This window comes from Electrona antarctica, assembly GCF_951216825.1.
Source record: "Electrona antarctica genome assembly, chromosome: 18".
Lineage (NCBI taxonomy): Eukaryota > Metazoa > Chordata > Actinopteri > Myctophiformes > Myctophidae > Electrona > Electrona antarctica.
The window spans coordinates 303,562-329,192 of record NC_136799.1 but is presented as its reverse complement, the minus strand read 5'-3'; the positions used below and the strand labels follow the sequence as shown (position 1 = coordinate 329,192).

Here is a 25,631-nt window from a genome sequence, read left to right as displayed (position 1 = left end):
TAGCATGTTACGTAGACGGCACTAGAATAGAACGGAATGGGGTGCATACTTAGTTTAGACTAGTCATTGGTTAGACATGGGTTAAGGTTAGGTTTAGGTGTGCTGCCCCGTGGGAGGTTATGTTTAGGGTGAGGGTTTGAGATAGGTTGTAGTTGTAGGACTAATGACTGTTCTAACCAATGACTAGTCTAAACTAAGTACTGCACACCACTAGAATTGCATTTTTATGTAATCATATAGCACTTTATAGTATGAATAGTAGGCCTATAGTATAGTATGTATAGTTTATATGTATAGTTTCATTATATAGATATTCCACTGTTACGTTCTTAGCTTACGCATGTTTCATGATAACTACTTTTTATGTATGTGATGTATTGCCATGCTTTTTGTTCTTGCTTAATGTAAATCGCTCTGGATTAAGAGCGTCTGATAAATGCCTACATTGTAAATTGTACAAATTCCGGGTGGAAATAAAAGATGTATTCCACACAGTATAAAAGATGTATTCCACACAGTATAAAAAACAACTTAAAACTCAACACAAATTGCAAAAACCAAATATCTGTTTAATCACATCCACACTCACATGAATCATTGCATCATGAAATGATCATAAAAGGTTTGATTATGTGCACTGGTCTTATACGGCCATAAGCAATACAATACAAGGTCTACAATACTATCATATATATGTAGGCAAATTGATATAATAAATTAAAAAAAGGCTTTACCATTAAGGGGGTTACAGCGACAACCACGGTGCTGTACGAGAATTAAGGCAAAAACAGAAATAAAAGGTATTTTTTTATGCATTCTTTTCATTCCGTAAAGAATTCCCTGCCATTAAATAAATCAACAAACATTTCTTTAGACACAGCATGCATGCAGCGCACTCACACATCTTCTCATTTGATATTGATTTATTATTGTTCATTGTCATTTGCGTGATTTATGCTTGGCTGGGTGCGGCTGCCTGTCGTGCTCCGGGAAAATACCCGATCTACAAGATCACAAAACAGTGTTGTTTGGCGGGGTGCGGCTGCCTGTCGCGCTCGGGGAAAATACCCGATCTACAAGATCACAAAACAGTGTTGTTTTCGTCGACTAATACTATGACGATAAAATGTTCGTCGACTACCTTTTTTCACGGACAAAAACGACATGAAAACTAAGGGCCATTATGACTAAAACTACGACTGAATATACTGTCAACAAATAAAAACTAGACTAAAATGTTAGGAAGGGACTAGTGGACAAGAGATCCAGTATAAGTCATTTTGCACTCATGGTTGCATGTTGAAAATAGCAGATCTACAAGCTCACAACGCGTCGCAGCGCGACGCGTTGTGGGCTTGTAGATCGGCTATTTTCAGCAAGTGTAAAATCAGTCATTACGACGGCATCAAGGCCCGCCAAAACACAGTTTAGTCGACTAAATCAACTGTAGATTTAGTCGACTAAAACTAGACTTAACACTAAAACATTCCAGGTGACTAAAATATGACTAAAGTTCCATTCCAAAGACTATACGACTAGACTAAAATAAGACATTTGCTGCCAAAAACAACACTGGACAGAATCAGCGTTCGATCCCCCAGCCCTAGTTTTGAGTGAGCTTTGGGTTTCTTGCAATTTTCTGTGCACGACAACGACCGCACACGACTAAGTACAAATCCAGCTTTTATAGTGTTTGTGAAGATTACATGATTTTTTTTTCTTTTTTTTTCGGTTCATTTTTCATTCTTCCCCGGGTGGTTCAGGTCCAGGGTTTTGGTTCATGTTCATATTTGGTATAGAATAAGGTGATGGTTGAAATCATAGATATATATATATAAGAAAGCTAGATGGCGCTAGACGCGCACTCTGGCCAATGGAGAGCGACATCGCTACGTGGCGGCCATCTTACCTCGGGGCAGCATAACATTGTGTCTATGGGGCATGTACTTTTTAAATAACCATAACCTGCTCAGTTTTCAACCGATTTTCAAACGGTTTGGTTTGTTATAAACGTCAGAGACGTCCGCATACTTATATGCTTTTTATACGACGTTCATATTAAAAAACAACATTAAGCAGATAAGCTGAATCATAGCCACGTTGACAACGTTTGTAATGAACCAACCCGTCAATATTTGAGGGAGTTATGACTGTTTTTGTTTGAGCTGCCATAGAACATACTGTACTGTAGCCCCGAAGAAAGATGGGCCTTGAGCCAGCTAGCCTTTATATATGTCTATAGTTGAAATGTTTTTTCCTCCAGACTGTATTTGGTATAGAATAAGGTGATGGTTGACATGGTACTGTATTTGGTATAGAATAAGGTGATGGTTGACATGGTACTGTATTTGGTATAGAATAAGGTGATGGTTGACATGGTACTGTATTTGGTATAGAACAAGGTGATGGTTGACATGGTACTGTATTTGGTATAGAATAAGGTGATGGTTGACATGGTACTGTATTTGGTATAGAATAAGGTGATGGTTGACATGGTACTGTATTTGGTATAGAATAAGGTGATGGTTGACATGGTACTGTATTTGGTATAGAATATAGGTGATGGTTGACATGGTACTGTATTTGGTATAGAATAAGGTGATGGTTGACATGGTACTGTATTTGGTATAGAATAAGGTGATGGTTGACATGGTACTGTATTTGGTATAGAATAAGGTGATGGTTGACATGGTACTGTATTTGGTATAGAATAAGGTGATGGTTGACATGGTACTGTATTTGGTATAGAATAAGGTGATGGTTGACATGGTTTTTCCTCCAGACTGCACGGTGTAACACGTGCTGTCTTTGCAGCAGTGAAGTAAACATTATGATGCACCAACTATCTCTGGTCCATGGCGTTAGCTCTCCTTCAACGGACACTTCAGCCCTTTACTTTACTTTTGCAGACGGATCTTATTTTTTAACCCATTTTGACCTGAGATCAGATTCTAAAAAAATGTCTTCTACATCCTGACAGTTTTCTGAAAAAGCTATGTTTCTAATAGCAGACCTACAAGCTTGTAGATCTGCTATTTTTCAATAGCTAAAGCATAACATAATGCTAACACCAAAAGGGGTTCCCGACCCAAAATGGGTTAAAATAAGATCTGGTGGTAAAAAAGGGTTGAGCTAGTGTCCCGTTATAAGGAGAACTCCCCCAGCGGTATGGAGCAGAGCTGTGCACCGACAACATGAAGACTAAGAAGGCACATGGCGGTGGTGGGGGGGAAGGGGGGTGCTCCGGTCACACCACGAACTTGTTCTTGGTGGTGGAGCCGCTCTTGGTGGCGGTGTCTGCGTGGCACTGGTACCCGATGGTCACCTTCATGGGGATGCCCAGACGCTCCTTATACACTCTCCTGTATAGACACACACACGCACGCACGCACACGTACACACACGCACGCACAAACACCCGCACCCACACAACATGGCTCACGTTAGAAACAGTAGCTAAGCGGGAGGCATACTATGATCCGACGGAGCATTGGTTGGAAGGAGCTGTGCTGCCCCGGGGGAGGTTAGGGTTAGGTTTCTGGTTTAAGGACTTCAGTGTTTTGTACAATACTATTGTATGAGTACCGAACAAAGAATGTTTGCTTTCGCCATCTTTGTTGAAGAAGAGTCTGGGCAATTAAGTTTTAGTCTTACTAGAAGTACTAAAAGTTTCTCAATCTTATATTTAGTTTTAGTCTGGATTAATCTAGTTACCTCTGAGGTCAATGATTCAAGTGTGATTACCTTTGAGGGGATTAAGTCCACCCATCAAGACCATTAGTGTCAACCTCAGACCAAAATGGTCTGATTTTGAATCTGAATGGCTTTGTGTTTCTGCTATTGTCCTGGCTCTGCTCTAATTAAGAGCAATTTAGAAGTGTAGCATTTAAGGGGTGAGGGTTTGAGGTAGGTTGTCGTTCGGACCAATGCTCCGTCGGACCAAACACATGAACCCTAGCTAAGCATTTACCCGAGCACTGCAGGCCGACTAATGGATTACATTATGTGGCCAAATGTGACTGAGGGACTGCCTTTGAATTTAGTTTTTCATTTTCGTTTTTTCCATGTCATGTGAAAGCAGGAAATCATAGCTTCAAATTGACATATTGGTTGTTCAGTTTGACCCACCGGTTTTGGAGATATGGCTTATAGAGTAATGTCTTGCAGAGACACAGCGAGTTGAGAAAACAGGCTTGAAAGGTTCACTTCTGTGGTCTCTAACATTACACCTAGCTACATGTTTAAGCATTTATTTCATATTTACATGTCTTCTGTGGACTCTAACATTACACCTAGCTACATGTTTAAGCATTTATTTCATATTTACATGTCTTCTGTGGACTCTAACATTACACCTAGCTACATGTTTAAGCATTTATTTCATATTTACATGTCTTCTGTGGACTCTAACATTACACCTAGCTACATGTTTAAGCATTTATTTCATATTTACATGTCTTCTGTGGACTCTAACATTACACCTAGCTACATGTTTAAGCATTTATTTCATATTTACATGTCTTCTGTGGACTCTAACATTACACCTAGCTACATGTTTAAGCATTTATTTCATATTTACATGCCTTCTGTGGACTCTAACATTACACCTAGCTAGTAGCTACATGTTTAAGCATTTATTTCATATTTACATGTCTTCTGTGGTCTCTAACATTACACCTAGCTACATGTTTAAGCATTTATTTCATATTTGCATGTCTTCTGTGGTCTCTAACATTACACCTAGTTACATGTTTAAGCATTTATTTCATATTTACATGTCTTCTGTGGTCTCTAACATTACACCTAGCTACATGTTGAAGCATTTATTCCATATTTACATGTCTTCTGTGGACTCTAACATTACACCTATAGCTACATGTTTAAGCATTTATTTCATATTTACATGTCTTCTGTGGTCTCTAACATTACACCTAGCAACATGTTTAAGCATTTATTTCATATTTACATGCCTTCTGTGGACTCTAACATTACACCTAGCTACATGTTTAAGCATTTATTTCATATTTACATGTCTTCTGTGGTCTCTAACATTACACCTAGCTACATGTTTAAGCATTTATTTCATATTTACATGTCTTCTGTGGTCTCTAACATAACACCTAGCAACATGTTTTAAGCATTTATTTCATATTTGCATGTCTTCTGTGGACTCTAACATTACACCTAGCTACAAGTTTAAGCATTTATTTCATATTTACATGTCTTCTGTGGACTCTAACATTACACCTAGCTACATGTTTAAGCATTTATTTCATATTTACATGTCTTCTGTGGACTCTAACATTACACCTAGCTACATGTTTAAGCATTTATTTCATATTTACATGTCTTCTGTGGACTCTAACATTACACCTAGCTACATGTTTAAGCATTTATTTCATATTTACATGTCTTCTGTGGACTCTAACATTAACACATAGCTACATGTTTAAGCATTTATTTCATATTTACATGTCTTCTGTGGACTCTAACATTACACCTAGCTACATGTTTAAGCATTTATTTCATATTTACATGTCTTCTGTGGACTCTAACATTACACCTAGCTACATGTAAAGCATTTATTTCATATTTACATGTCTTCTGTGGACTCTAACATTACACCTATAGCTACATGTTTAAGCATTTATTTCATATTTACATGTCGATTTCAGCTCTGACACTTATTTCAGACATGCTCTAGTGTGTGAAGAGTCTGCCTGTGATATTAACTCATTTTGGATTAAAACAATATCTTTTTTTAGTTTTTCTCCTCTGGTGAAAAGCTGGAATTTGCGTGATGGGCCACTGGTCACAGGCCACTGCTCACAGGCCACTGGTCACAGGCCACAGGCCACTGGTCACAGGCCACTGGTCACAGGCCACTGGTCACAGGCCACAGGCCACTGGTCACAGGCCACTGGTCACAGGCCACAGGCCACTGGTCACAGGCCACTGGTCACAGGCCACTGGTCACAGGCCACAGGCCACTGGTCACAGGCCACTGGTCACAGGCCACAGGCCACTGGTCACAGGCCACTGGTCACAGGCCACTGGTCACAGGCCACAGGCCACTGGTCACAGGCCACAGGCCACTGGTCACAGGCCACTGGTCACAGGCCACTGGTCACAGGCCACAGGCCACTGGTCACAGGCCACAGGCCACTGGTCACAGGCCACTGGTCACAGGCCACTGGTCACAGGCCACTGGTCACAGGCTCTCAGTCAAATTTGGTCACATGCGTATGAACTAGAAATTTGCGGGCCTTCGAGCCGTTCACTTCACCCGTCGCCAACGTAAGCCCTATTACAAATATAGTGAAAATTGCATATCTACAAGCTCACAATGTTTTTCAACATGGAAACTATTTTGGGCGATGGAGGTTATCTAAAAAGACAGACAGACAGACAGACATACAGACACCTCACCCTATGTGTGTGATAGCCTCTCGGTTCTCGATGTCGGACGTCCACACGGCGATCTTGTCCCCCTTGGTGCGGACGTTGACCACGGCCCCACACACCTGGTCGCTGTGGTCGTCGAAGGCCTCTCCCACCAGGCATAGCAGCTGTGTGGGGGGGGGGGGGGGGGCACGCGGTGGGGGGGGGGGGGGCACGCGGTACATCCATTCATTTAAATACTTCATTGACCCATTTAGACCTGACTTCCATTCTACGAATGTCTTCTAAATCATCACAGTTTTCTGAAATAACTATGTTTCTATGTCAGTGGTTCTCAAACTATTTCATGTCAAGGACCCGCAGAATTTTCTGTAATTGGCCGCCGACCCCCATCTGAAAATATGTTGTTCCATATTGGCCCCCCCCCCCATAAGCAAAAATATGAGTTAAAACCGTTCCCTCTGAAAGAATATATATTCAAAGATTTCCGCCACAATTTCACGATTTGTTGAAAAACAGCAGACCTACAAGCTCGTAGCGCGGCACTCGGTGCCGCGCTACGAGCTTGTAGGTCTGTTATTTTTGAAAAATGGAGTTGAGTTGAGTTGAGTTACCGTTTCCAGCCAGAAGCGGTCCAGGTCCATCTTCCTCTGCTGCTTGTTAAGGGTGATCAGCCACCGTCCGCCTCGCTTGTTCCTCTCGTCCTCCCACATGGGCTCGATGCCGTCCTGAAGGGGACAAGGGACAGTTACATGGGCTCGATGCCGTCCTGAAGGGACAAGGGACAGTTACATGGGCTCCATGCTGTCCTGAAGGGACAAGGGACAGTTACATGGGCTCCATGCTGTCCTGAAGGGACAAGGGACAGTTACATGGGCTCCATGCTGTCCTGTCAGGGACAAGGGACAGTTACATGGGCTCCATGCTGTCCTGTCAGGGACAAGGGACAGTTACATGGGCTCCATGCTGTCCTCCAGGGACAAGGGACAGTTACATGGGCTCCATGCTGTCCTCCAGGGACAAGGGACAGTTACATGGGCTCCATGCCGTCCTCCAGGGACAAGGGACAGTTACATGGGCTCCATGCTGTCCTCCAGGGACAAGGGACAGTTACATGGGCTCCATGCCGTCCTCCAGGGACAAGGGACAGTTACATGGGCTCCATGCTGTCCTCCAGGGACAAGGGACAGTTACATGGGCTCGATGCTGTCCTGTAGGGACAAGGGACAGTTACATGGGCTCCATGCTGTCCTCCAGGGACAAGGGACAGTTACATGGGCTCGATGCTGTCCTGAAGGGACAAGGGACAGTTACATGGGCTCCATGCTGTCCTGAAGGGACAAGGGACAGTTACATGGGCTCCATGCTGTCCTCCAGGGACAAGGGACAGTTACATGGGCTCCATGCTGTCCTGAAGGGACAAGGGACAGTTACATGGGCTCCATGCTGTCCTGAAGGGACAAGGGACAGTTACATGGGCTCCATGCTGTCCTCCAGGGACAAGGGACAGTTACATGGGCTCCATGCTGTCCTGAAGGGACAAGGGACAGTTACATGGGCTCCATGCTGTCCTGAAGGGACAAGGGACAGTTACATGGGCTCCATGCCGTCCTGAAGGGACAAGGGACAGTTACATGGGCTCCATGCTGTCCTGTCAGGGACAAGGGACAGTTACATGGGCTCCATGCTGTCCTCCAGGGACAAGGGACAGTTACATGGGCTCCATGCTGTCCTCCAGGGACAAGGGACAGTTACATGGGCTCCATGCCGTCCTGAAGGGACAAGGGACAGTTACATGGGCTCGATGCTGTCCTGTCAGGGACAAGGGACAGTTACATGGGCTCCATGCCGTCCTGAAGGGACAAGGGACAGTTACATGGGCTCCATGCCGTCCTGAAGGGACAAGGGACAGTTACATGGCCTCCATGCCGTCCTGAAGGGACAAGGGACAGTTACATGGGCTCCATGCTGTCCTCCAGGGACAAGGGACAGTTACATGGCCTCCATGCTGTCCTGAAGGGACAAGGGACAGTTACATGGGCTCCATGCCGTCCTCCAGGGACAAGGGACAGTTACATGGGCTCCATGCTGTCCTGAAGGGACAAGGGACAGTTACATGGGCTCCATGCCGTCCTGAAGGGACAAGGGACAGTTACATGGGCTCCATGCTGTCCTGTCAGGGACAAGGGACAGTTACATGGGCTCCATGCTGTCCTCCAGGGACAAGGGACAGTTACATGGGCTCCATGCTGTCCTCCAGGGACAAGGGACAGTTACATGGGCTCCATGCTGTCCTCCAGGGACAAGGGACAGTTACATGGGCTCCATGCCGTCCTGAAGGGACAAGGGACAGTTACATGGGCTCGATGCTGTCCTGTCAGGGACAAGGGACAGTTACATGGGCTCCATGCCGTCCTGAAGGGACAAGGGACAGTTACATGGGCTCCATGCCGTCCTGAAGGGACAAGGGACAGTTACATGGCCTCCATGCCGTCCTGAAGGGACAAGGGACAGTTACATGGGCTCCATGCTGTCCTCCAGGGACAAGGGACAGTTACATGGCCTCCATGCTGTCCTGAAGGGACAAGGGACAGTTACATGGGCTCCATGCCGTCCTCCAGGGACAAGGGACAGTTACATGGGCTCGATGCTGTCCTGTCAGGGACAAGGGACAGTTACATGGCCTCCATGCTGTCCTGAAGGGACAAGGGACAGTTACATGGGCTCCATGCCGTCCTGAAGGGACAAGGGGCAGTTACATGGGCTCGATGCCGTCCTGAAGGGACAAGGGACAGTTACATGGGATCCATGCCGTCCTCCAGGGACAAGGGACAGTTACATCGGCTCGATGCTGTCCTCCAGGGACAAGGGACAGTTACATGGGCTCCATGCTGTCCTCCAGGGACAAGGGACAGTTACATGGGCTCCATGCCGTCCTGAAGGGACAAGGGACAGTTACATGGGCTCCATGCCGTCCTGAAGGGACAAGGGACAGTTACATGGGCTCGATGCCGTCCTGAAGGGACAAGGGACAGTTACATGGGCTCCATGCTGTCCTCCAGGGACAAGGGACAGTTACATGGGCTCCATGCTGTCCTCCAGGGACAAGGGACAGTTACATGGGCTCGATGCCGTCCTGAAGGGACAAGGGACAGTTACATGGGCTCCATGCCGTCCTGCAGGGACAAGGGACAGTTACATGGGCTCGATGCTGTCCTGTCAGGGACAAGGGACAGTTACATGGGCTCCATGCTGTCCTGAATGGACAAGGGACAGTTACATGGGCTCCATGCCGTCCTGAAGGGGACATGGGACAGTTACATGGGCTCCATGCTGTCCTGAAGGGAAAAGGGACAGTTACATGGGCTCGATGCCGTCCTCCAGGGACAAGGGACAGTTACATGGGCTCCATGCCGTCCTGAAGGGACAAGGGACAGTTACATGGGCTCCATGCTGTCCTGAAGGGACAAGGGACAGTTACATGGGCTCCATGCTGTCCTGAAGGGACAAGGGACAGTTACATGGGCTCCATGCCGTCCTCCAGGGACAAGGGACAGTTACATGGGCTCGATGCTGTCCTCCAGGGACAAGGGACAGTTACATGGGCTCCATGCCGTCCTGAAGGGACAAGGGACAGTTACATGGGCTCCATGCTGTCCTATAGGGACAAGGGACAGTTACATGGGCTCCATGCTGTCCTGTAGGGACAAGGGACAGTTACATGGGCTCCATGCTGTCCTGAAGGGACAAGGGACAGTTACATGGGCTCCATGCTGTCCTGAAGGGACAAGGGACAGTTACATGGGCTCCATGCCGTCCTGAAGGGACAAGGGACAGTTACATGGGCTCCATGCTGTCCTATAGGGACAAGGGACAGTTACATGGGCTCCATGCTGTCCTGTAGGGACAAGGGACAGTTACATGGGCTCCATGCTGTCCTGAAGGGACAAGGGACAAGGGACAGTTACATGGGCTCCATGCTGTCCTGAAGGGACAAGGGACAGTTACATGGGCTCCATGCTGTCCTGAAGGGACAAGGGACAGTTACATGGGCTCCATGCCGTCCTGAAGGGACAAGGGACAGTTACATGGGCTCGATGCCGTCCTGAAGGGACAAGGGACAGTTACATGGGCTCCATGCTGTCCTGAAGGGACAAGGGACAAACCCACCCTCTTCTGTTACTCTCTAGGCCAGAGGTTCTCAACCTTTGGCCATGTCCCGCGCCCCGACATGTCTTCGGTCTCATAACAACAGTAACAACAAAACAGCAACAACACTGTGGCGACTGTGGCTCAAGAGGTAGAGGAGGTCGTCCAATGATCCATAGGTCGGCGGTTCAAATCCCGGCTCCTCCTGGCTACATGTCGAAGTGTCCTTGGGCAAGACACTGAACCCCAAATTGCTCCTGATGTGCTGGCTGGTACCTTGCATGGCTTCCGCCGCAATCGGTGTATGAATGGGTGTGTGAATGGGTGAATGTAATGCACAATCTATGTAAAGCGCCTTGGATAAAGGCACTATATAAATGCACCATTTACCAACACTTACACACACTTATCTACACGGCAAAAAGCAGGACAACAATTACATTTAAAACAGATTTAACATTTAGTGCCGTAATGGCATTAGGAATGAAGGAATTTTTTAAAAGTTAGCTTTAGGTACTTTGTACCGTCTACCAGAGGGAAGTCGTTTGAACTCCCTGCAGAGTGGATGAGAGGAGGTCATTTATTTGCTATCTTGACAGCTTTTTTTCAGAAGTACTTCCTTGTAGATACAACTTAATTGTTAATATGTCTCTTCCCAATGACTTATGAGGCTAGGTTCACTATATTTGCTGCAGCTTGCTTCTTCCATTTATATTAAGATTGCCAAACCACATAGCCATTCCAAAGACTATGACCAAACTAAAAATCAAATTTTGCTGCCAAAACCAAACACTGACCCTAATCCCTTGCCCTAAGTTATACATGGGCAACTGGCGGCCCCCAGGGGCCACATGCGGCCCCCACCTTCACTTAATGTGGCCCTCATGTTACCTCAGGTTACAATTCCAAGTGGCCACTCTACCCCTGAGCCACCGCCGCCCCCTAGTGGCCACTCTACCCCTCTGAGCCACCTGCCGCCCCCTAGTGGCCACTCTACCCCTCTGAGCCACCGCCGCCCCCTAGTGGCCACTCTACCCCTCTGAGCCGCCGCCCCCTAGTGGCCACTCTACCCCTCTGAGCCACCGCCGCCCCCTAGTGGCCACTCTACCCCTCTGAGCCGCCGCCCCCTAGTGGCCACTCTACCCCTCTGAGCCACCGCCGCCCCCTAGTGGCCACTCTACCCCTGAGCCACCGCCGCCCCCTAGTGGCCACTCTACCCCTCTGAGCCACCTGCCGCCCCCTAGTGGCCACTCTACCCCTCTGAGCCACCTGCCGCCCCCTAGTGGCCACTCTACCCCTCTGAGCCACCGCCGCCCCCTAGTGGCCACTCTACCCCTCTGAGCCGCGGCCCCTTGTTATGGAAGCTTACCTTAAAGAGGGAATAGTCACATCCTGTGATGAGGAGGCTGGACAGCTGGATGTGGTTGTAGAGACTACAAATACAAAGCACAGTAATGACTACAAATGGAAGCACAGTAATGACTACAAATGGAAGCACAGTAATGACTACAAATGGAAGCACAGTAATGACTACAAATGTTAGCACAGTAATGACTACAAATACAAAGCACAGTAATAACTACAAATACAAAGCACAGTAATGACTACAAATACAAAGCACAGTAATGACTACAAATACAAAGCACAGTAATGACTACAAATACAAAGCACAGTAATAACTACAAATACAAAGCACAGTAATAACTACAAATACAAAGCACAGTAATGACTACAAATGGAAGCACAGTAATGACTATTACTGTGACTATTATTATATATGTCTATGGGCTGGTAGAGTACATAGAACTACACATCCCACAATGCACTGGGCCATCTAGCCTTTATATATGTCTATGGGCTGGTAGAGTAAATAGAACTACACATCCCACAATGCACTGGGCCATCTAGCCTTTATATATGTCTATGGGCTGGTAGAGTACATAGAACTACACATCCCACAATGCACTGTGCCATCTAGCCTTTATATATGTCTATGGGCTGGTAGAGTACATAGAACTACACATCCCACAATGCACTGGGCCATCTAGCCTTTATATATGTCTATGGGCTGGTAGAGTACATAGAACTACACATCCCACAGTGCACTGGGCCATCTAGCCTTTATATATGTCTATGGGCTGGTAGAGTACATAGAACTACACATCCCACAGTGCACTGGGCCATCTAGCCTTTATATATGTCTATGGTATTGACTACCAATCCAGAGTGTACAGTAGGAGAGTAGCGTGTCTTTGATCTCGCCACAAAGCGGTGCCTATAGAGCGTCACAGCCCCGCCCCCTAAATGAATCCCAATGCATTTTCCCTCATAGACATTTCAAAAAGTATTTATTTAAAGACGGTTACGCCGCGGACAAAGCCAACTCGAGTCGTGACAACTCATGACAACACAAACAATATTTTGGACCAAACAAATAATTACAAAGAAGAAAAACAACAAAAAAAGTGTTGTAACCTGCCGTTTTTTTCTTCTTTCTAATTATTTGTTCGGCCCAAAAAATTGTGTTTGTTGTCATGATTTGTCACGACTCGAGTTGGCTTTGTCCGCGGCGTAAACGTCTTTAAATAAATACTTTCTTAAATGTCTATGAGGAAAATGAACGGAGAATCATTTCCTGGGCCATGGTAGGGGGCGGGACTGCAACGCTCTATACGGCTATAGTTCCAAACATTGCTCGTTATGGCTGGAACTATCCCATTGAGATAGAATGAGCACTTCTGCATTCCATTGTTACAATGGGAGTCAGTCAACGCTATAGTGTCGCCACTCTCTTACTACATTACTCTTGTAAGGAAGAGGTCCAATTTCTTTCCAATATGGCTGCATGTGCGTAGAGGCTATTATCCCACAATGCTGTCAGATCCTCCTGACATAAAATTATGGTATGAAAAACTCATGTCGATACTGCCAATGGAGAGGTTATTATCATATGTATTAAGACGCACTCTTGCTGACTTTGTTAGAGATTGGTCACCCATGGCAAGATTTTTAAAAGAAGAATGGAAAAGAGTAATATGTATGGGTGTGACAACTGTATGAGAATAAGTTCAACTGTATGATGGGAGTATATACGTGAGTGTGACTGAATAAGAATAAGTTCAACTGTATGATGGGAGTATATACGTGAGTGTGACTGCTACTTGTTCAACTGTATGATGGGAGTATATACGTGAGTGTGACTGCTACTTGTTTCTGTATTACTATTTGCTGGCATGTTGTTGATTCTGTCTTTTTTTACCTTTTCTTTTTTTTTCTTTCCTTTTTGTACGTCTTTGTAATGTAATGCATGTTTATAATTTTTCTGCGTGAGAGACTCTTATAGAGGCTATTATCCACAATGAGAGGTGGGTGAGAGACTCTTATAGAGGCTATTATCCACAATGAGAGGTGGGTGAGAGACTCTTATAGAGGCTATTATCCACAACGAGAGGTGGGTGAGAGACTCTTATAGAGGCTATTATCCACAACGAGAGGTGGGTGAGAGACTCTTATAGAGGCTATTATCCACAACGAGAGGTGGGTGAGAGACTCTTATAGAGGCTATTATCCACAACGAGAGGTGGGTGAGAGACTCTTATAGAGGCTATTATCCACAACGAGAGGTGGGTGAGAGACTCTTATAGAGGCTATTATCCACAACGAGAGGTGGGTGAGAGACTCTTATAGAGGCTATTATCCACAACGAGAGGTGGGTGAGAGACTCTTATAGAGGCTATTATCCACAACGAGAGGTGGGTGAGAGACTCTTATAGAGGCTATTATCCACAATGAGAGGTGGGTGAGAGACTCTTATAGAGGCTATTATCCACAACGAGAGGTGGGTGAGAGACTCTTATAGAGGCTATTATCCACAACGAGAGGTGGGTGAGAGACTCTTATAGAGGCTATTATCCACAATGAGAGGTGGGTGAGAGACTCTTATAGAGGCTATTATCCACAACGAGAGGTGGGTGAGAGACTCTTACGCCCAGAAGTCTTCCACTGTGTCGAACTTAGAGATGACCCTCAGGTTGTCCTGCCACGTTTTGCTCTTGTCATTCTTGAAGAACCACAGAGACCACCTGGGGACAGAAATAAGACTCATTAAACACCATTAAACCACCACAAAGCTAATTATAAGACCTGTAATGGAAATATTAGAATGCCAAATAGGTTGCCAAATATATATGCATATAACACTATGGTATTGAGACACTTAATGAAGCCTACTATAGTAGATGATACTTAACCCATTTTGACCTGAGATCAGATTCTAAAAATGTCTTCCACATCCTGACAGTTTTCTGAAAAAGCTATGTTTCTATGTCAGTCGTTCAGACCTACAAGCTCGTAGCGCGCCACTCGGTGGCGCGCTACAAGCTTGTAGATCTGCTATTTTTCAATAGCTAAACTGCTAAAGCATACCATAATGCTTGTAGGTCTGCTATTTTTTAAAAATCGTGAAAATGTGCCTGAAATCTTTGAATATTATGTTCTTTCAGAGCGAGTTTTTAACTCAAATCTTTGCTACTGAGAGGGTCTCTGCCTGGAACTACATATTTTCAGATGGGGATCGGCGGCGGCCAATGTCATATATATTATATATTTGGGGTTCCTTGAAATGAATATTTTTTAGAACAACTGACATAGAAACATGGATTTTTAATAAAACAGTTTTTTTTGTTGACGTCAGGCCTAAATGGGTTAACACTACGGTATGATTTGTAAAAAGAAAATAACCTATACTGTACATCAGGGCTCCTCAACTAGAAATGCTGAAGGTCCACTAATAACTTTTGAAACAGACTAAGGTCTGGTCCCATGCCACGCAGCGCGGGCCACACAGCGCGGGCCACACAGCGGCCAGCGGAGAGCGGGGCTCTATGCCTGTTTAGTACAGTCACACCAAGGCAAGCTTATACAAATCGGTTCCCCTCCCAACCAACCAATCCTGAAGGGGAGTATGGAAATAAAATGTTTCACAAATATTCCCCTCCAAAAATTCCCAGCTGAGCTTGTAGATCAGCTCTGAGCTTGTAGATCAGCTCTGAGCTTGTAGATCAGCTCTGAGCTTGTAGATCAGCTCTGAGCTTGTAGATCAGTGCTAGTGGAAAGCTCAGCTGTACCAAATTCAGGAAGAGAAAATGCATTTAAAAAAAAGTTAAAGGAGCATTCAGTGATTTGGGTGATTTGGAAAACCACCCAGTCCACCCCGGTAACAAAATGTGCACGCACTACAGTGAGGGGAAGTGCAACAGGCCAACAGCATGTGCACCAAGGCCCGCCCCCACTCGATCATGATTGGAGGAAGGCCCCTCTCATCCTGTTTGGATGAAGGCTTTGCCACCCGCCACCAAAACTGAAACTAGGGTTTTTTGACCCCAGGGGCTCACTGGGGACAGGGAGGAACTCCTTATATGGTCAGCACACTCTATAGTAGGGAGGATTATCCAAAAGTAAATAAAAAAAAAGTGATATTTGAATGAAGTGAAATCACTGAATATACCTTTAAAAGTTATTGACATTTGAGATTAAGGAATTATCCAGTATAGCTGCTCTGGGAAATGTAAGCTGCTCATTAGCATGTCTGGCAAGTCCGGCGCGTAGTGTGCGTGCGTGCGTGTGTGCGTGCGTGCGTGCGTGCGTGCGTGCGTGCGTGCGTGCGTGCATAACTCCAGGGAAAAGAGTAGTACAAATGTATTCAAAACGGATAGAAAAGTAATAATAGAGACTATTTTTATAACGCTGTAGAAACTGTAATCCTCTTCACTCTTTGACCCATTTAGACATTTAGGACGATTCTAGAAATGTCGTCTAAATCCTGACAGTTTTCAGAAAAACCCCATGTTTCCATGTCAGTGGTTCTCAAACATTTTCATGTCAAGGACCCCCAAAAATATCTGAAATTGGCCGCCGACCCCCATCTGAAAATATGTTGTTCCAGGGACCCCCCCCCCGGAAGCAAAGATTTGAGTTAAAAATGTTCACTCTGAAAGAATATAATTATTCAAAGATTTTGCGCCACATTTTCACGATCTTTCAAAAATAGCAGACCTACAAGCTCGTAGCGCGGCACTCGGTGCCGCGCTACAAGCTTGTAGATCTGCTATTTTTCAATAGCTAAAGTATAACATAATGCTTAAACACCAAAAGGGGTTCCCGTCCAGAATGGGTTGACATCATAACTGCAGTAAACTTTGACATCATAACTGGAGTAAAGTTTGACATCAGAAATGGAGTAAACTTTGGCCACATTTGAGAGTTATACGGTTGGCCAATGAGATATTAGCCCTACAAGGAATTCAGAGCAAGGGTTCACCAACGTATTTCAGCTGAGACCCAACAGATTGGGTCGGCGGTGGCTCAGGGGTAGAGTGGCTGGATGGTAACCCAACAGATTGGGGCGGCGGTGGCTCAGGGGTAGAGTGGCTGGATGGTAACCCAACAGATTGGGGCGGCGGTGGCTCAGGGGTAGAGTGGCTGGATGGTAACCCAACAGATTGGGTCGGCGGTGGCTCAGGGGTAGAGTGGCTGGATGGTAACCCAACAGATTGGGTCGGCGGTGGCTCAGGGGTAGAGTGGCTGGATGGTAACCCAACAGATTGGGGCGGCGGTGGCTCAGGGGTAGAGTGGCTGGATGGTAACCCAACAGATTGGGGCGGCGGTGGCTCAGGGGTAGAGTGGCTGGATGGTAACCGCAAGGTTACCAGTTCGAGCAAGACTCTGAACCCCTAATTGCTCCTGATGTGCAGGTTGGTGCCTTGCATGGTTTCTGCCACCATCGGTGTATGAATGTGTGTGTGAATGGGTGAATTGATGCACAATCTATGTAAAGCGCCTTGGATAAAGGCACTATATAAATACACTATACACTATACAAACGGACCCAAACTTATACTGAATATATCTTGGATTAAATTAATTTCACTCCTATGACGCCAAAATGTGGAACGCCCTACCAACAGTCATTAAGACATGCAAATCCCTTGACTCCTTCAAAACCACTCTCAAAGGGCACCTACGGACGGCTGCAAATCGAAACTGGCCCCCGAAAAATCTGAATCCCCCCCCCACCGCCCCACCCCTTTTTCCCCTCACTGTATATGTTTTTTCCCCTTTTTACCTCCTATGATGATTTATTTTTTACTTTATAGAAGTGTATATTCCTACGTCTCTAAATGTTATGATGAATTGAAAATGGTGGACCCTCTTGTAAACAAGTGTAATGCTTTATGGTGTCGTCCCACAGTTAACAGTCTTTGTATTGAGTTGTACTTGAAATGTACTGTAATTCTGCAAACTGTCAATACATACTTCAATCAATCAATCAATCAATCAATCAATCAATCAATACAAATGCAATATGAAGTCATTACTGCAGTCCTAATGCAAATAGTGAATATAGCCGATTTACAAGATCACAACGCGTTGCATCACAACACGTTGTGAGCTTGTAGATCAGCTATTGTCACTAAATGTATGGAACTGTCTTAGCTTGTTTGAACATTCCTCAAATTATGATATTTGAATAGTGTGCTGATTATCTGTGAAAATCTTTTGAAATAATTGAGGAAACCTTGGCTTTTTCATGGTACGTTCACCACAGATCAACAAGCTCACATTGCGTCGCGTGACTGCACTTTGTGACCTTGTAGATCAGCTATTTTCACAGTGTTTGTACACCATTATTGTACAACAACGTATAATACAAGGTTAAAATAGGGATATTAATGAAGAGGTGTTTTATTTATTTTATTTTTAAATTATCCCACGATTTTGTAACCCATTTTTCACCCCTGTGTCAATTATCTAATTGTGATCCTGGGCTCTACACACCCTCCGCCAACCTGGGGAGAGCAACGGACTTGAACTCATGCTTCCTTCTATGCATGAGGAGTCCAAGTTGCTCCTTTACACCTGACAGAGGGAGTTTCCCTGGTTGGACGTAGCGCGTGGAAGGAACATGTTATTCCAACCAGTTCCTTTCCCCTCCATCAGGCGCCCCGGATGGCCAGGGGGAGGCAGTTTAGAGACCAGGATTACTGCATGTTTTCTGTGAGGGTACCTACCCTAGGGGACACGGGGAGAACATGTGAGGGTACCTACCCTAGGGGACACGGGGAGAACATGTGAGGGTACCTACCCTAGGGGACACGGGGAGAACATGTGAGGGTACCTACCGTAGGGGACACGGGGAGAACATGTGAGGGTACCTACCCTAGGGGACACGGGGAGAACATGTGAGGGTACCTACCCTAGGGGACACGGGGAGAACATGTGAGGGTACCTACCCTAGGGGACACGGGGAGAACATGTGAGGGTACCTACCCTAGGGGACACGGGGAGAACATGTGAGGGTACCTACCCTAGGGGACACGGGGAGAACATGTGAGGGTACCTACCCTAGGGGACACGGGGAGAACATGTGAGGGTACCTACCCTAGGGGACACGGGGAGAGCATGTGAGGGTACCTACCCTAGGGGACACGGGGAGAACATGTGAGGGTACCTACCCTAGGGGACACGGGGAGAACATGTGAGGGTACCTACCCTAGGGGACACGGGGAGAACATGTGAGGGTACCTACCCTAGGGGACACGGGGAGAACATGTGAGGGTACCTACCGTAGGGGACACGGGGAGAACATGTGAGGGTACCTACCCTAGGGGACACGGGGAGAACATGTGAGGGTACCTACCGTAGGGGACACGGGGAGAACATGTGAGGGTACCTACCCTAGGGGACACGGGGAGAACATGTGAGGGTACCTACCCTAGGGGACACGGGGAGAACATGTGAGGGTACCTACCCTAGGGGACACGGGGAGAACATGTGAGGGTACCTACCCTAGGGGACACGGGGAGAACATGTGAGGGTACCTACCCTAGGGGACACGGGGAGAACATGTGAGGGTACCTACCCTAGGGGACACGGGGAGAACATGTGAGGGTACCTACCCTAGGGGACACGGGGAGAACATGTGAGGGTACCTACCCTAGGGGACACGGGGAGAACATGTGAGGGTACCTACCCTAGGGGACACGGGGAGAACATGTGAGGGTACCTACCCTAGGGGACACGGGGAGAACATGTGAGGGTACCTACCCTAGGGGACACGGGGAGAACATGTGAGGGTACCTACCCTAGGGGACACGGGGAGAACATGTGAGGGTAGCTACCCTAGGGGACACGGGGAGAACATGTGAGGGTACCTACCCTAGGGGACACGGGGAGAACATGTGAGGGTACCTACCCTAGGGGACACGGGGAGAACATGTGAGGGTACCTACCCTAGGGGACACGGGGAGAACATGTGAGGGTACCTATGTGAGGTGTTTTATGAATGAGAGTTCTATCATGCATGAGATTCGTTTTTTAACCCATTCAGAACGGGAACCCCTTAACACTGCAGAGCTCAAGAACCTGATGTTGGATAGGACAGTGTGGAGGGCAGCGATCCAGGAATTCTGAGTTGGTGTTGGCTAGACCTCACTCTGGCAGAAACTAACCAACTAAGCATTATGTTATACTTTAGCTATTGGAAAATAGCAGATCTACAAGCTCATAGCGCGGCACCGAGTGCCGCGCTACTAGCTTGTAGCTCTGCTATTTTTTTAAAGAAATCGTAAAAATGTGGCGCAAATCTTTGAATATATATTCGTAAGATTTGTTTTTAACGCAAATCTTTGCTTCAGGTGGGGTCCCTCCCTGGAACAACATATTTTCAGATGAGGGTCAGCGGCCAATTACATAACATTTCTGGGGGTCCTTGACATGAAATAGTTTGAGCATGACTGACATAGAAACACTGTCATGTTTTAGAAGACATTTTGTAGAACCCCTTTTGGTGTTAGCATTATGTTATACTTTAGCTATTGAAAAATAGCAGATATACAAGCTCGTAGCGCTATTTTTGAAAAAACGAAGAACGACTGACATAAGAAACATAGCTTTTTCAGAAAACTGTCAGGATGTAGAAGACATTTTTAGAATCTGATCTCAGGTCAAAACGGGTTAATGAGAGCTGTTGTGCTGGTCTCACTTGTTCTGCAGAGGGTGTTTGATGTAATCTTCTGGGTTCATAACTTCCTGTCCGATCTCCTCCTGCCCTTCATCTTCTCCTTCGTCTTCGTGGGGGGAGGGGGAGGGGGGGGAGGGGGTAGGGATGCTTTCCTGAACAAACACAAGGCCACGGCTTCAAACTGGGTTCAGAACATTGATTGATCAATTGAAATATTTATTAACACCCCGATCGCCCAGGACGAAGTTCACCGTCATTTCAATTAGTAACACCCAGCACCCAGGACGAAGTTCACCGTCCTTTCAATTAGTAACACCCAGCGCCCAGGATGAAGTTCACCGTCCTTTCTATTAGTAACACCCAGCGCCCAGGACGAAGTTCACCGTCCTTTCAATTAGTAACACCCAGCGCCCAGGATGAAGTTCACCGTCCTTTCAATTAGTAACACCCAGCACCCAGGACGAAGTTCACGTCCTTTCAATTAGTAACACCCAGGACGAAGTTCACCGTCCTTTCAATTAGTAACACCCAGCGCCCAGGACGAAGTTCACCGTCCTTTATTAGTAACGCCCAGCGCCCAGGACGAAGTTCACCGTCCTTTCAATTAGTAACACCCAGCGCCCAGGACGAAGTTCACCGTCCTTTATTAGTAACGCCCAGCGCCCAGGACGAAGTTCACCGTCCTTTCAATTAGTAACACCCAGCGCCCAGGACGAAGTTCACCGTCCTTTATTAGTAACACCCAGGACCCAGGACAAAGTTCACCGTCCTTTCTATTAGTAACACCCAGCGCCCAGGACGAAGTTCACCGTCCTTTCTATTAGTAACGCCCAGCGCCCAGGACGAAGTTCACCGTCCTTTCTATTAGTAACGCCCAGCGCCCAGGACGAAGTTCACCGTCCTTTCAATTAGTAACACCCAGCGCCCAGGACGAAGTTCACCGTCCTTTCTATTAGTAACGCCCAGCGCCCAGGACGAAGTTCACCGTCCTTTCTATTAGTAACACCCAGCGCCCAGGACGAAGTTCACCGTCCTTTCAATTAGTAACGCCCAGCGCCCAGGACGAAGTTCACCGTCCTTTCTATTAGTAACGCCCAGCGCCCAGGACGAAGTTCACCGTCCTTTAGATTAGTAACACCCAGCACCCAGGACGAAGTTCACCGTCCTTTCTATTAGTAACGCCCAGCGCCCAGGACGAAGTTCACCGTCCTTTCTATTAGTAACACCCAGGACGAAGTTCACCGTCCTTTCAATTAGTAACACCCAGCGCCCAGGACGAAGTTCACCGTCCTTTCAATTAGTAACACCCAGCGCCCAGGACGAAGTTCACCGTCCTTTCAATTAGTAACACCCAGCGCCCAGGACGAAGTTCACCGTCCTTTCAATTAGTAACACCCAGCGCCCAGGACGAAGTTCACCGTCCTTTCAATTAGTAACACCCAGCGCCCAGGACCAAGTTCACCGTCCTTTCTATTAGTAACACCCAGCGCCCAGGACGAAGTTCACCGTCCTTTCTATTAGTACCGCCCAGCGCCCAGGACGAAGTTCACCGTCCTTTCTATTAGTACCGCCCAGCGCCCAGGACGAAGTTCACCGTCCTTTCTATTAGTAACACCCAGCGCCCAGGATGAAGTTTTATCCAAAAGACGAAGATTATTGATATCAAAGCCGATCGCATTGCTCCACAGCCTAGGAGCGCCTGTTGTGCAATACTCGATGTTGCGATGTTTTGAGACCTACAAATATACACAATATATATTTTAAAAAACAGGAAATCATGTAAGGAGGTAAATAGGGAAAAGCAACTTCAAGCTGTTTATGTTGGGATATGAGCCAACATTTCAATAATGGTGCGTTCCCTGGTTTTAATGGTGCGTTCCCTGGTTTTGGAATAAAGAGGCATTGCTTTTTTTTCAAATTCAGCCTTTTTTTCAGAATGGACAAAATAATGATATTCTTTTAATATTCTACAGAATGAGATCATATCGACATCGGTTATAGGCCATAACAGCAATTAATTATATTGGATATAAATATCGGCCAAATTGTCTCATCAAATTGTCTCATGGGAGTGCAGTCCATTCAACCTCCTGTTGTGTGTTGGCTAGTGAGGCTCCCTAGTGAGACTTTATATACTTCATTGCTCAACATCTATCTAATCCAATTTAAAAAAAGGCTAAAACAGGCATATGGAATGCCTGACGACTTGAATAAAATACCATATGGAATGCCTGACGACTTGAATAAAATACCATATGGAATGCCTGACTTGAATAAAATACCATATGGAATGCCTGACGACTTGAATAAAATACCATATGGAATGCCTGACGACTTGAATAAAATACCATATGGAATGCCTGACGACTTGAATAAAATACCATATGGAATGCCTGTATTGAATAAATACCATATGGAATGCCTGTATTGAATAAAATACCATATGGAATGCCTGACTTGAATAAAATACCATATGGAATGCCTGACGACTTGAATAAAATACCATATGGAATGCCTGACGACTTGAATAAAATACCATATGGAATGCCTGACGACTTGAATAAAATACCATATGGAATGCCTGACTTGAATAAATACCATATGGAATGCCTGTATTGAATAAAATACCATATGGAAAGCAGGGGGAACCAATTATGAACTCTATGCTTTTGTCTGTGAGTTTTTTTTGTTGTTTTTTTGTTTGTTTTGTTGTCTTGTGTTTGTTTTTCTTTGTTTATGTTTTGTCTAAATGTTCATTGTCTTGTAGACCCTGTACATGTTCTAAATTGTTAATATGTAATAAGGATTATAGGCAGAAATAAGCTATAAGCTTCTGCCTATTCCTTTTTGATCGCGTTATAAAAGAAAAAAATGTTTTTGTAATGTCCAACTGAATAGATCGAAATAAACCATATCTTCATTCATTAATTTAACTGTACTGCCCACCGAGAACAGCTGATATACAAGCCCACTTGGCGTTGCGGTTGCGACCGTTCTGAACTTACAGATCTGCTATTCTGGGCCGTTCTCTGTGCATGATGAGACACCTTCACAGAGCGGAGCAACATCAGGCCTGATGGGCTGAAGTTATTATTGTTGTTATTTAACTATCTTGTCTGATTAAACGATTATATAAAGTTGGAGATGAAAGTTATTAACCACCTACGTCCTCTTCTGTTTGTTTCAGTGAAGCAAATGAACTGCGCCTGTTTTCTTAATTGTGCTATTTAATATAAATAAAGCTTGATTGATTGATATTTTTATACTTTATACTTATATTTTTCTAGGTGTTTGCACATTTTAGTCTGATGCATTTTTCGGGACGAATATTTTCAATTCAATTCATATTCAATTAATCTGAGTGATTTTGATATATATATATATATATATATATATACTTTCTTAATTTTACAGACTATAGAGATTGACTACTATACAATCAAATAAATCTGTATACAAGATAATGTCAGATTTCAGAGAGGGAGGGAAATACTAAATTAACTGTTAACTACATTAACACATTTCACGGGGGCGAGTTGGTAAAGGGGCGAGTCATTTGGTATTCTATATACAAAATGATAACATCCACACCGCAACAACATACTAATAATACTAATACTACTACTAATAATAATAATCATAATAATAATAATAATAATACACACTTAACTATCTCATCTGATGGTATTTCATTTAGTTGGAGACCAACTTGTGTAAGGTTGCTCAATGCTGGCTGTTCCTGACATGAGGTAGGCTATAGGTACAACAAGCATATATCATTAAGAATAATCCATTTAAGTTTCAAAAGGACATGTAGAGCAGCTGTTTAGCCAACATGACTGCCTACTCAGTTCAGTAACGTGGTTTAATAACATACCATACCATACCATCTTTATTTATAGGCCTATAGCACATTTAAATAACAACAAAGTTGTACCAAAGTGCTTTACAATATAAAAAACAATACAAATCACAACTTCATTTAAAAACAAACAACATACACACAGTGTCACTTTCAACATCAAAAACAATTGTTACTTGACACGCTGTCAATTATATGTATTCAACTAACCAGCTGTTAGTAACACAGCTATAACGTCAACTTAATCCTCGCGTCGCTTTTCCAACAGCAAAAGCCTCGTGGTTCCTTTTCACTAGTCGGAACTCACGTTCGGTCTGGAGCTCCGCCCCCCGCCTCCTGTATCCGGTTATTAATTCCACGCACACACACATGGGAAAAACAAGCGGTTTCCGCTTCCGCTCGTAGACCGGATCCGAAAACTTTAATTGGCAAAAGCAAATTGAGCAACAGTCCCAGAATGTGCAGACACTAGTCTTTAGAAGTAGTGTCCACAGCCGTTAGCATTAGTTAGCACGAAGCTAACGTGGCTTTTAGTTTCCAACAAGCTTTTCCTCTTTTTGGACAGACGGGGGGTGGCGGAGGAAAAAAAACAAAAAAAAAACAGAAAACTTCATACTAGTTCTTCTAATAATATCCATTAATACTTTTTTTTAATTAATAAAAGGTTTGTGTTTATTAACGTGTTTTAGTTTTTTATACAGTAACTTTTGATGTATGTGTGATGACGCTAGAGGTTAAAGAAACGTTAACATTTTGATGTTTTTTGGTGTGTTTGTTCTGTAAGTGAAAGTTCTCACCGGTCCGGCGGTCGCCATCTTTCACAGCCTGACGTGCGTGTGTAGTGTGGCCGTCGCGCGACGCGGGCGTCGTAAAATGCCAGATCTACAAGCCCACGCGGCGTCGCGGACGCGACGCCGCGTGGACTTGTAGATCTGCCATTGTTACGACGCCCGCGACACCGTCCTACGGCGGAACGGAACGTGGCTCTGGCCGTTACTCCCCCAAGTATGTGAACGTCGGCGTTGATTGGACGAAACTGTACCCACCTGACGGTTTGATTGAGCATGCGCAGGTGTCTTATGGTAGCTTTTTTGCCATAAATGTACTTTTCAAGCACGCGTTATGGAAAGCCGTTATACAACTGGACTGGATATGTAGCTATTCCAGATATCATCTGTAACTGTAGTTCAACATTTC

At 45.3% G+C, this 25,631-nt stretch overlaps 2 protein-coding genes across 2 annotated transcripts in view; one reads left to right on the top strand and one right to left on the bottom strand.

The window, feature by feature from the left end:
• Window positions 1-2,796, top strand: part of LOC306942652 (uncharacterized protein) — a gene marked incomplete at its 3' end in the record, with an annotated part of 92,298 nt that extends 89,502 nt beyond the window's left edge. Inside the window, exon 21 of the mRNA XM_079528660.1 lies at window positions 2,783-2,796. Within this exon, the coding sequence (XP_079384786.1) occupies window positions 2,783-2,796 (14 nt within the window). The remainder of the gene's footprint in view (window positions 1-2,782) is intronic.
• eif4eb (eukaryotic translation initiation factor 4eb) lies at window positions 611-25,249 on the bottom strand (the record flags this gene model as incomplete). The annotated part of the gene is made up of 7 exons (XM_079528659.1): window positions 611-3,362; window positions 6,430-6,569; window positions 7,017-7,130; window positions 11,921-11,984; window positions 14,538-14,633; window positions 20,594-20,724; window positions 25,232-25,249. The coding sequence occupies 7 exons, from the start codon at window positions 25,247-25,249 to the stop codon at window positions 3,248-3,250; spliced, it is 678 nt and encodes a 225-aa protein (XP_079384785.1). The 3' UTR covers window positions 611-3,247.
• Window positions 25,250-25,631: the final 382 nt, after the last annotated feature.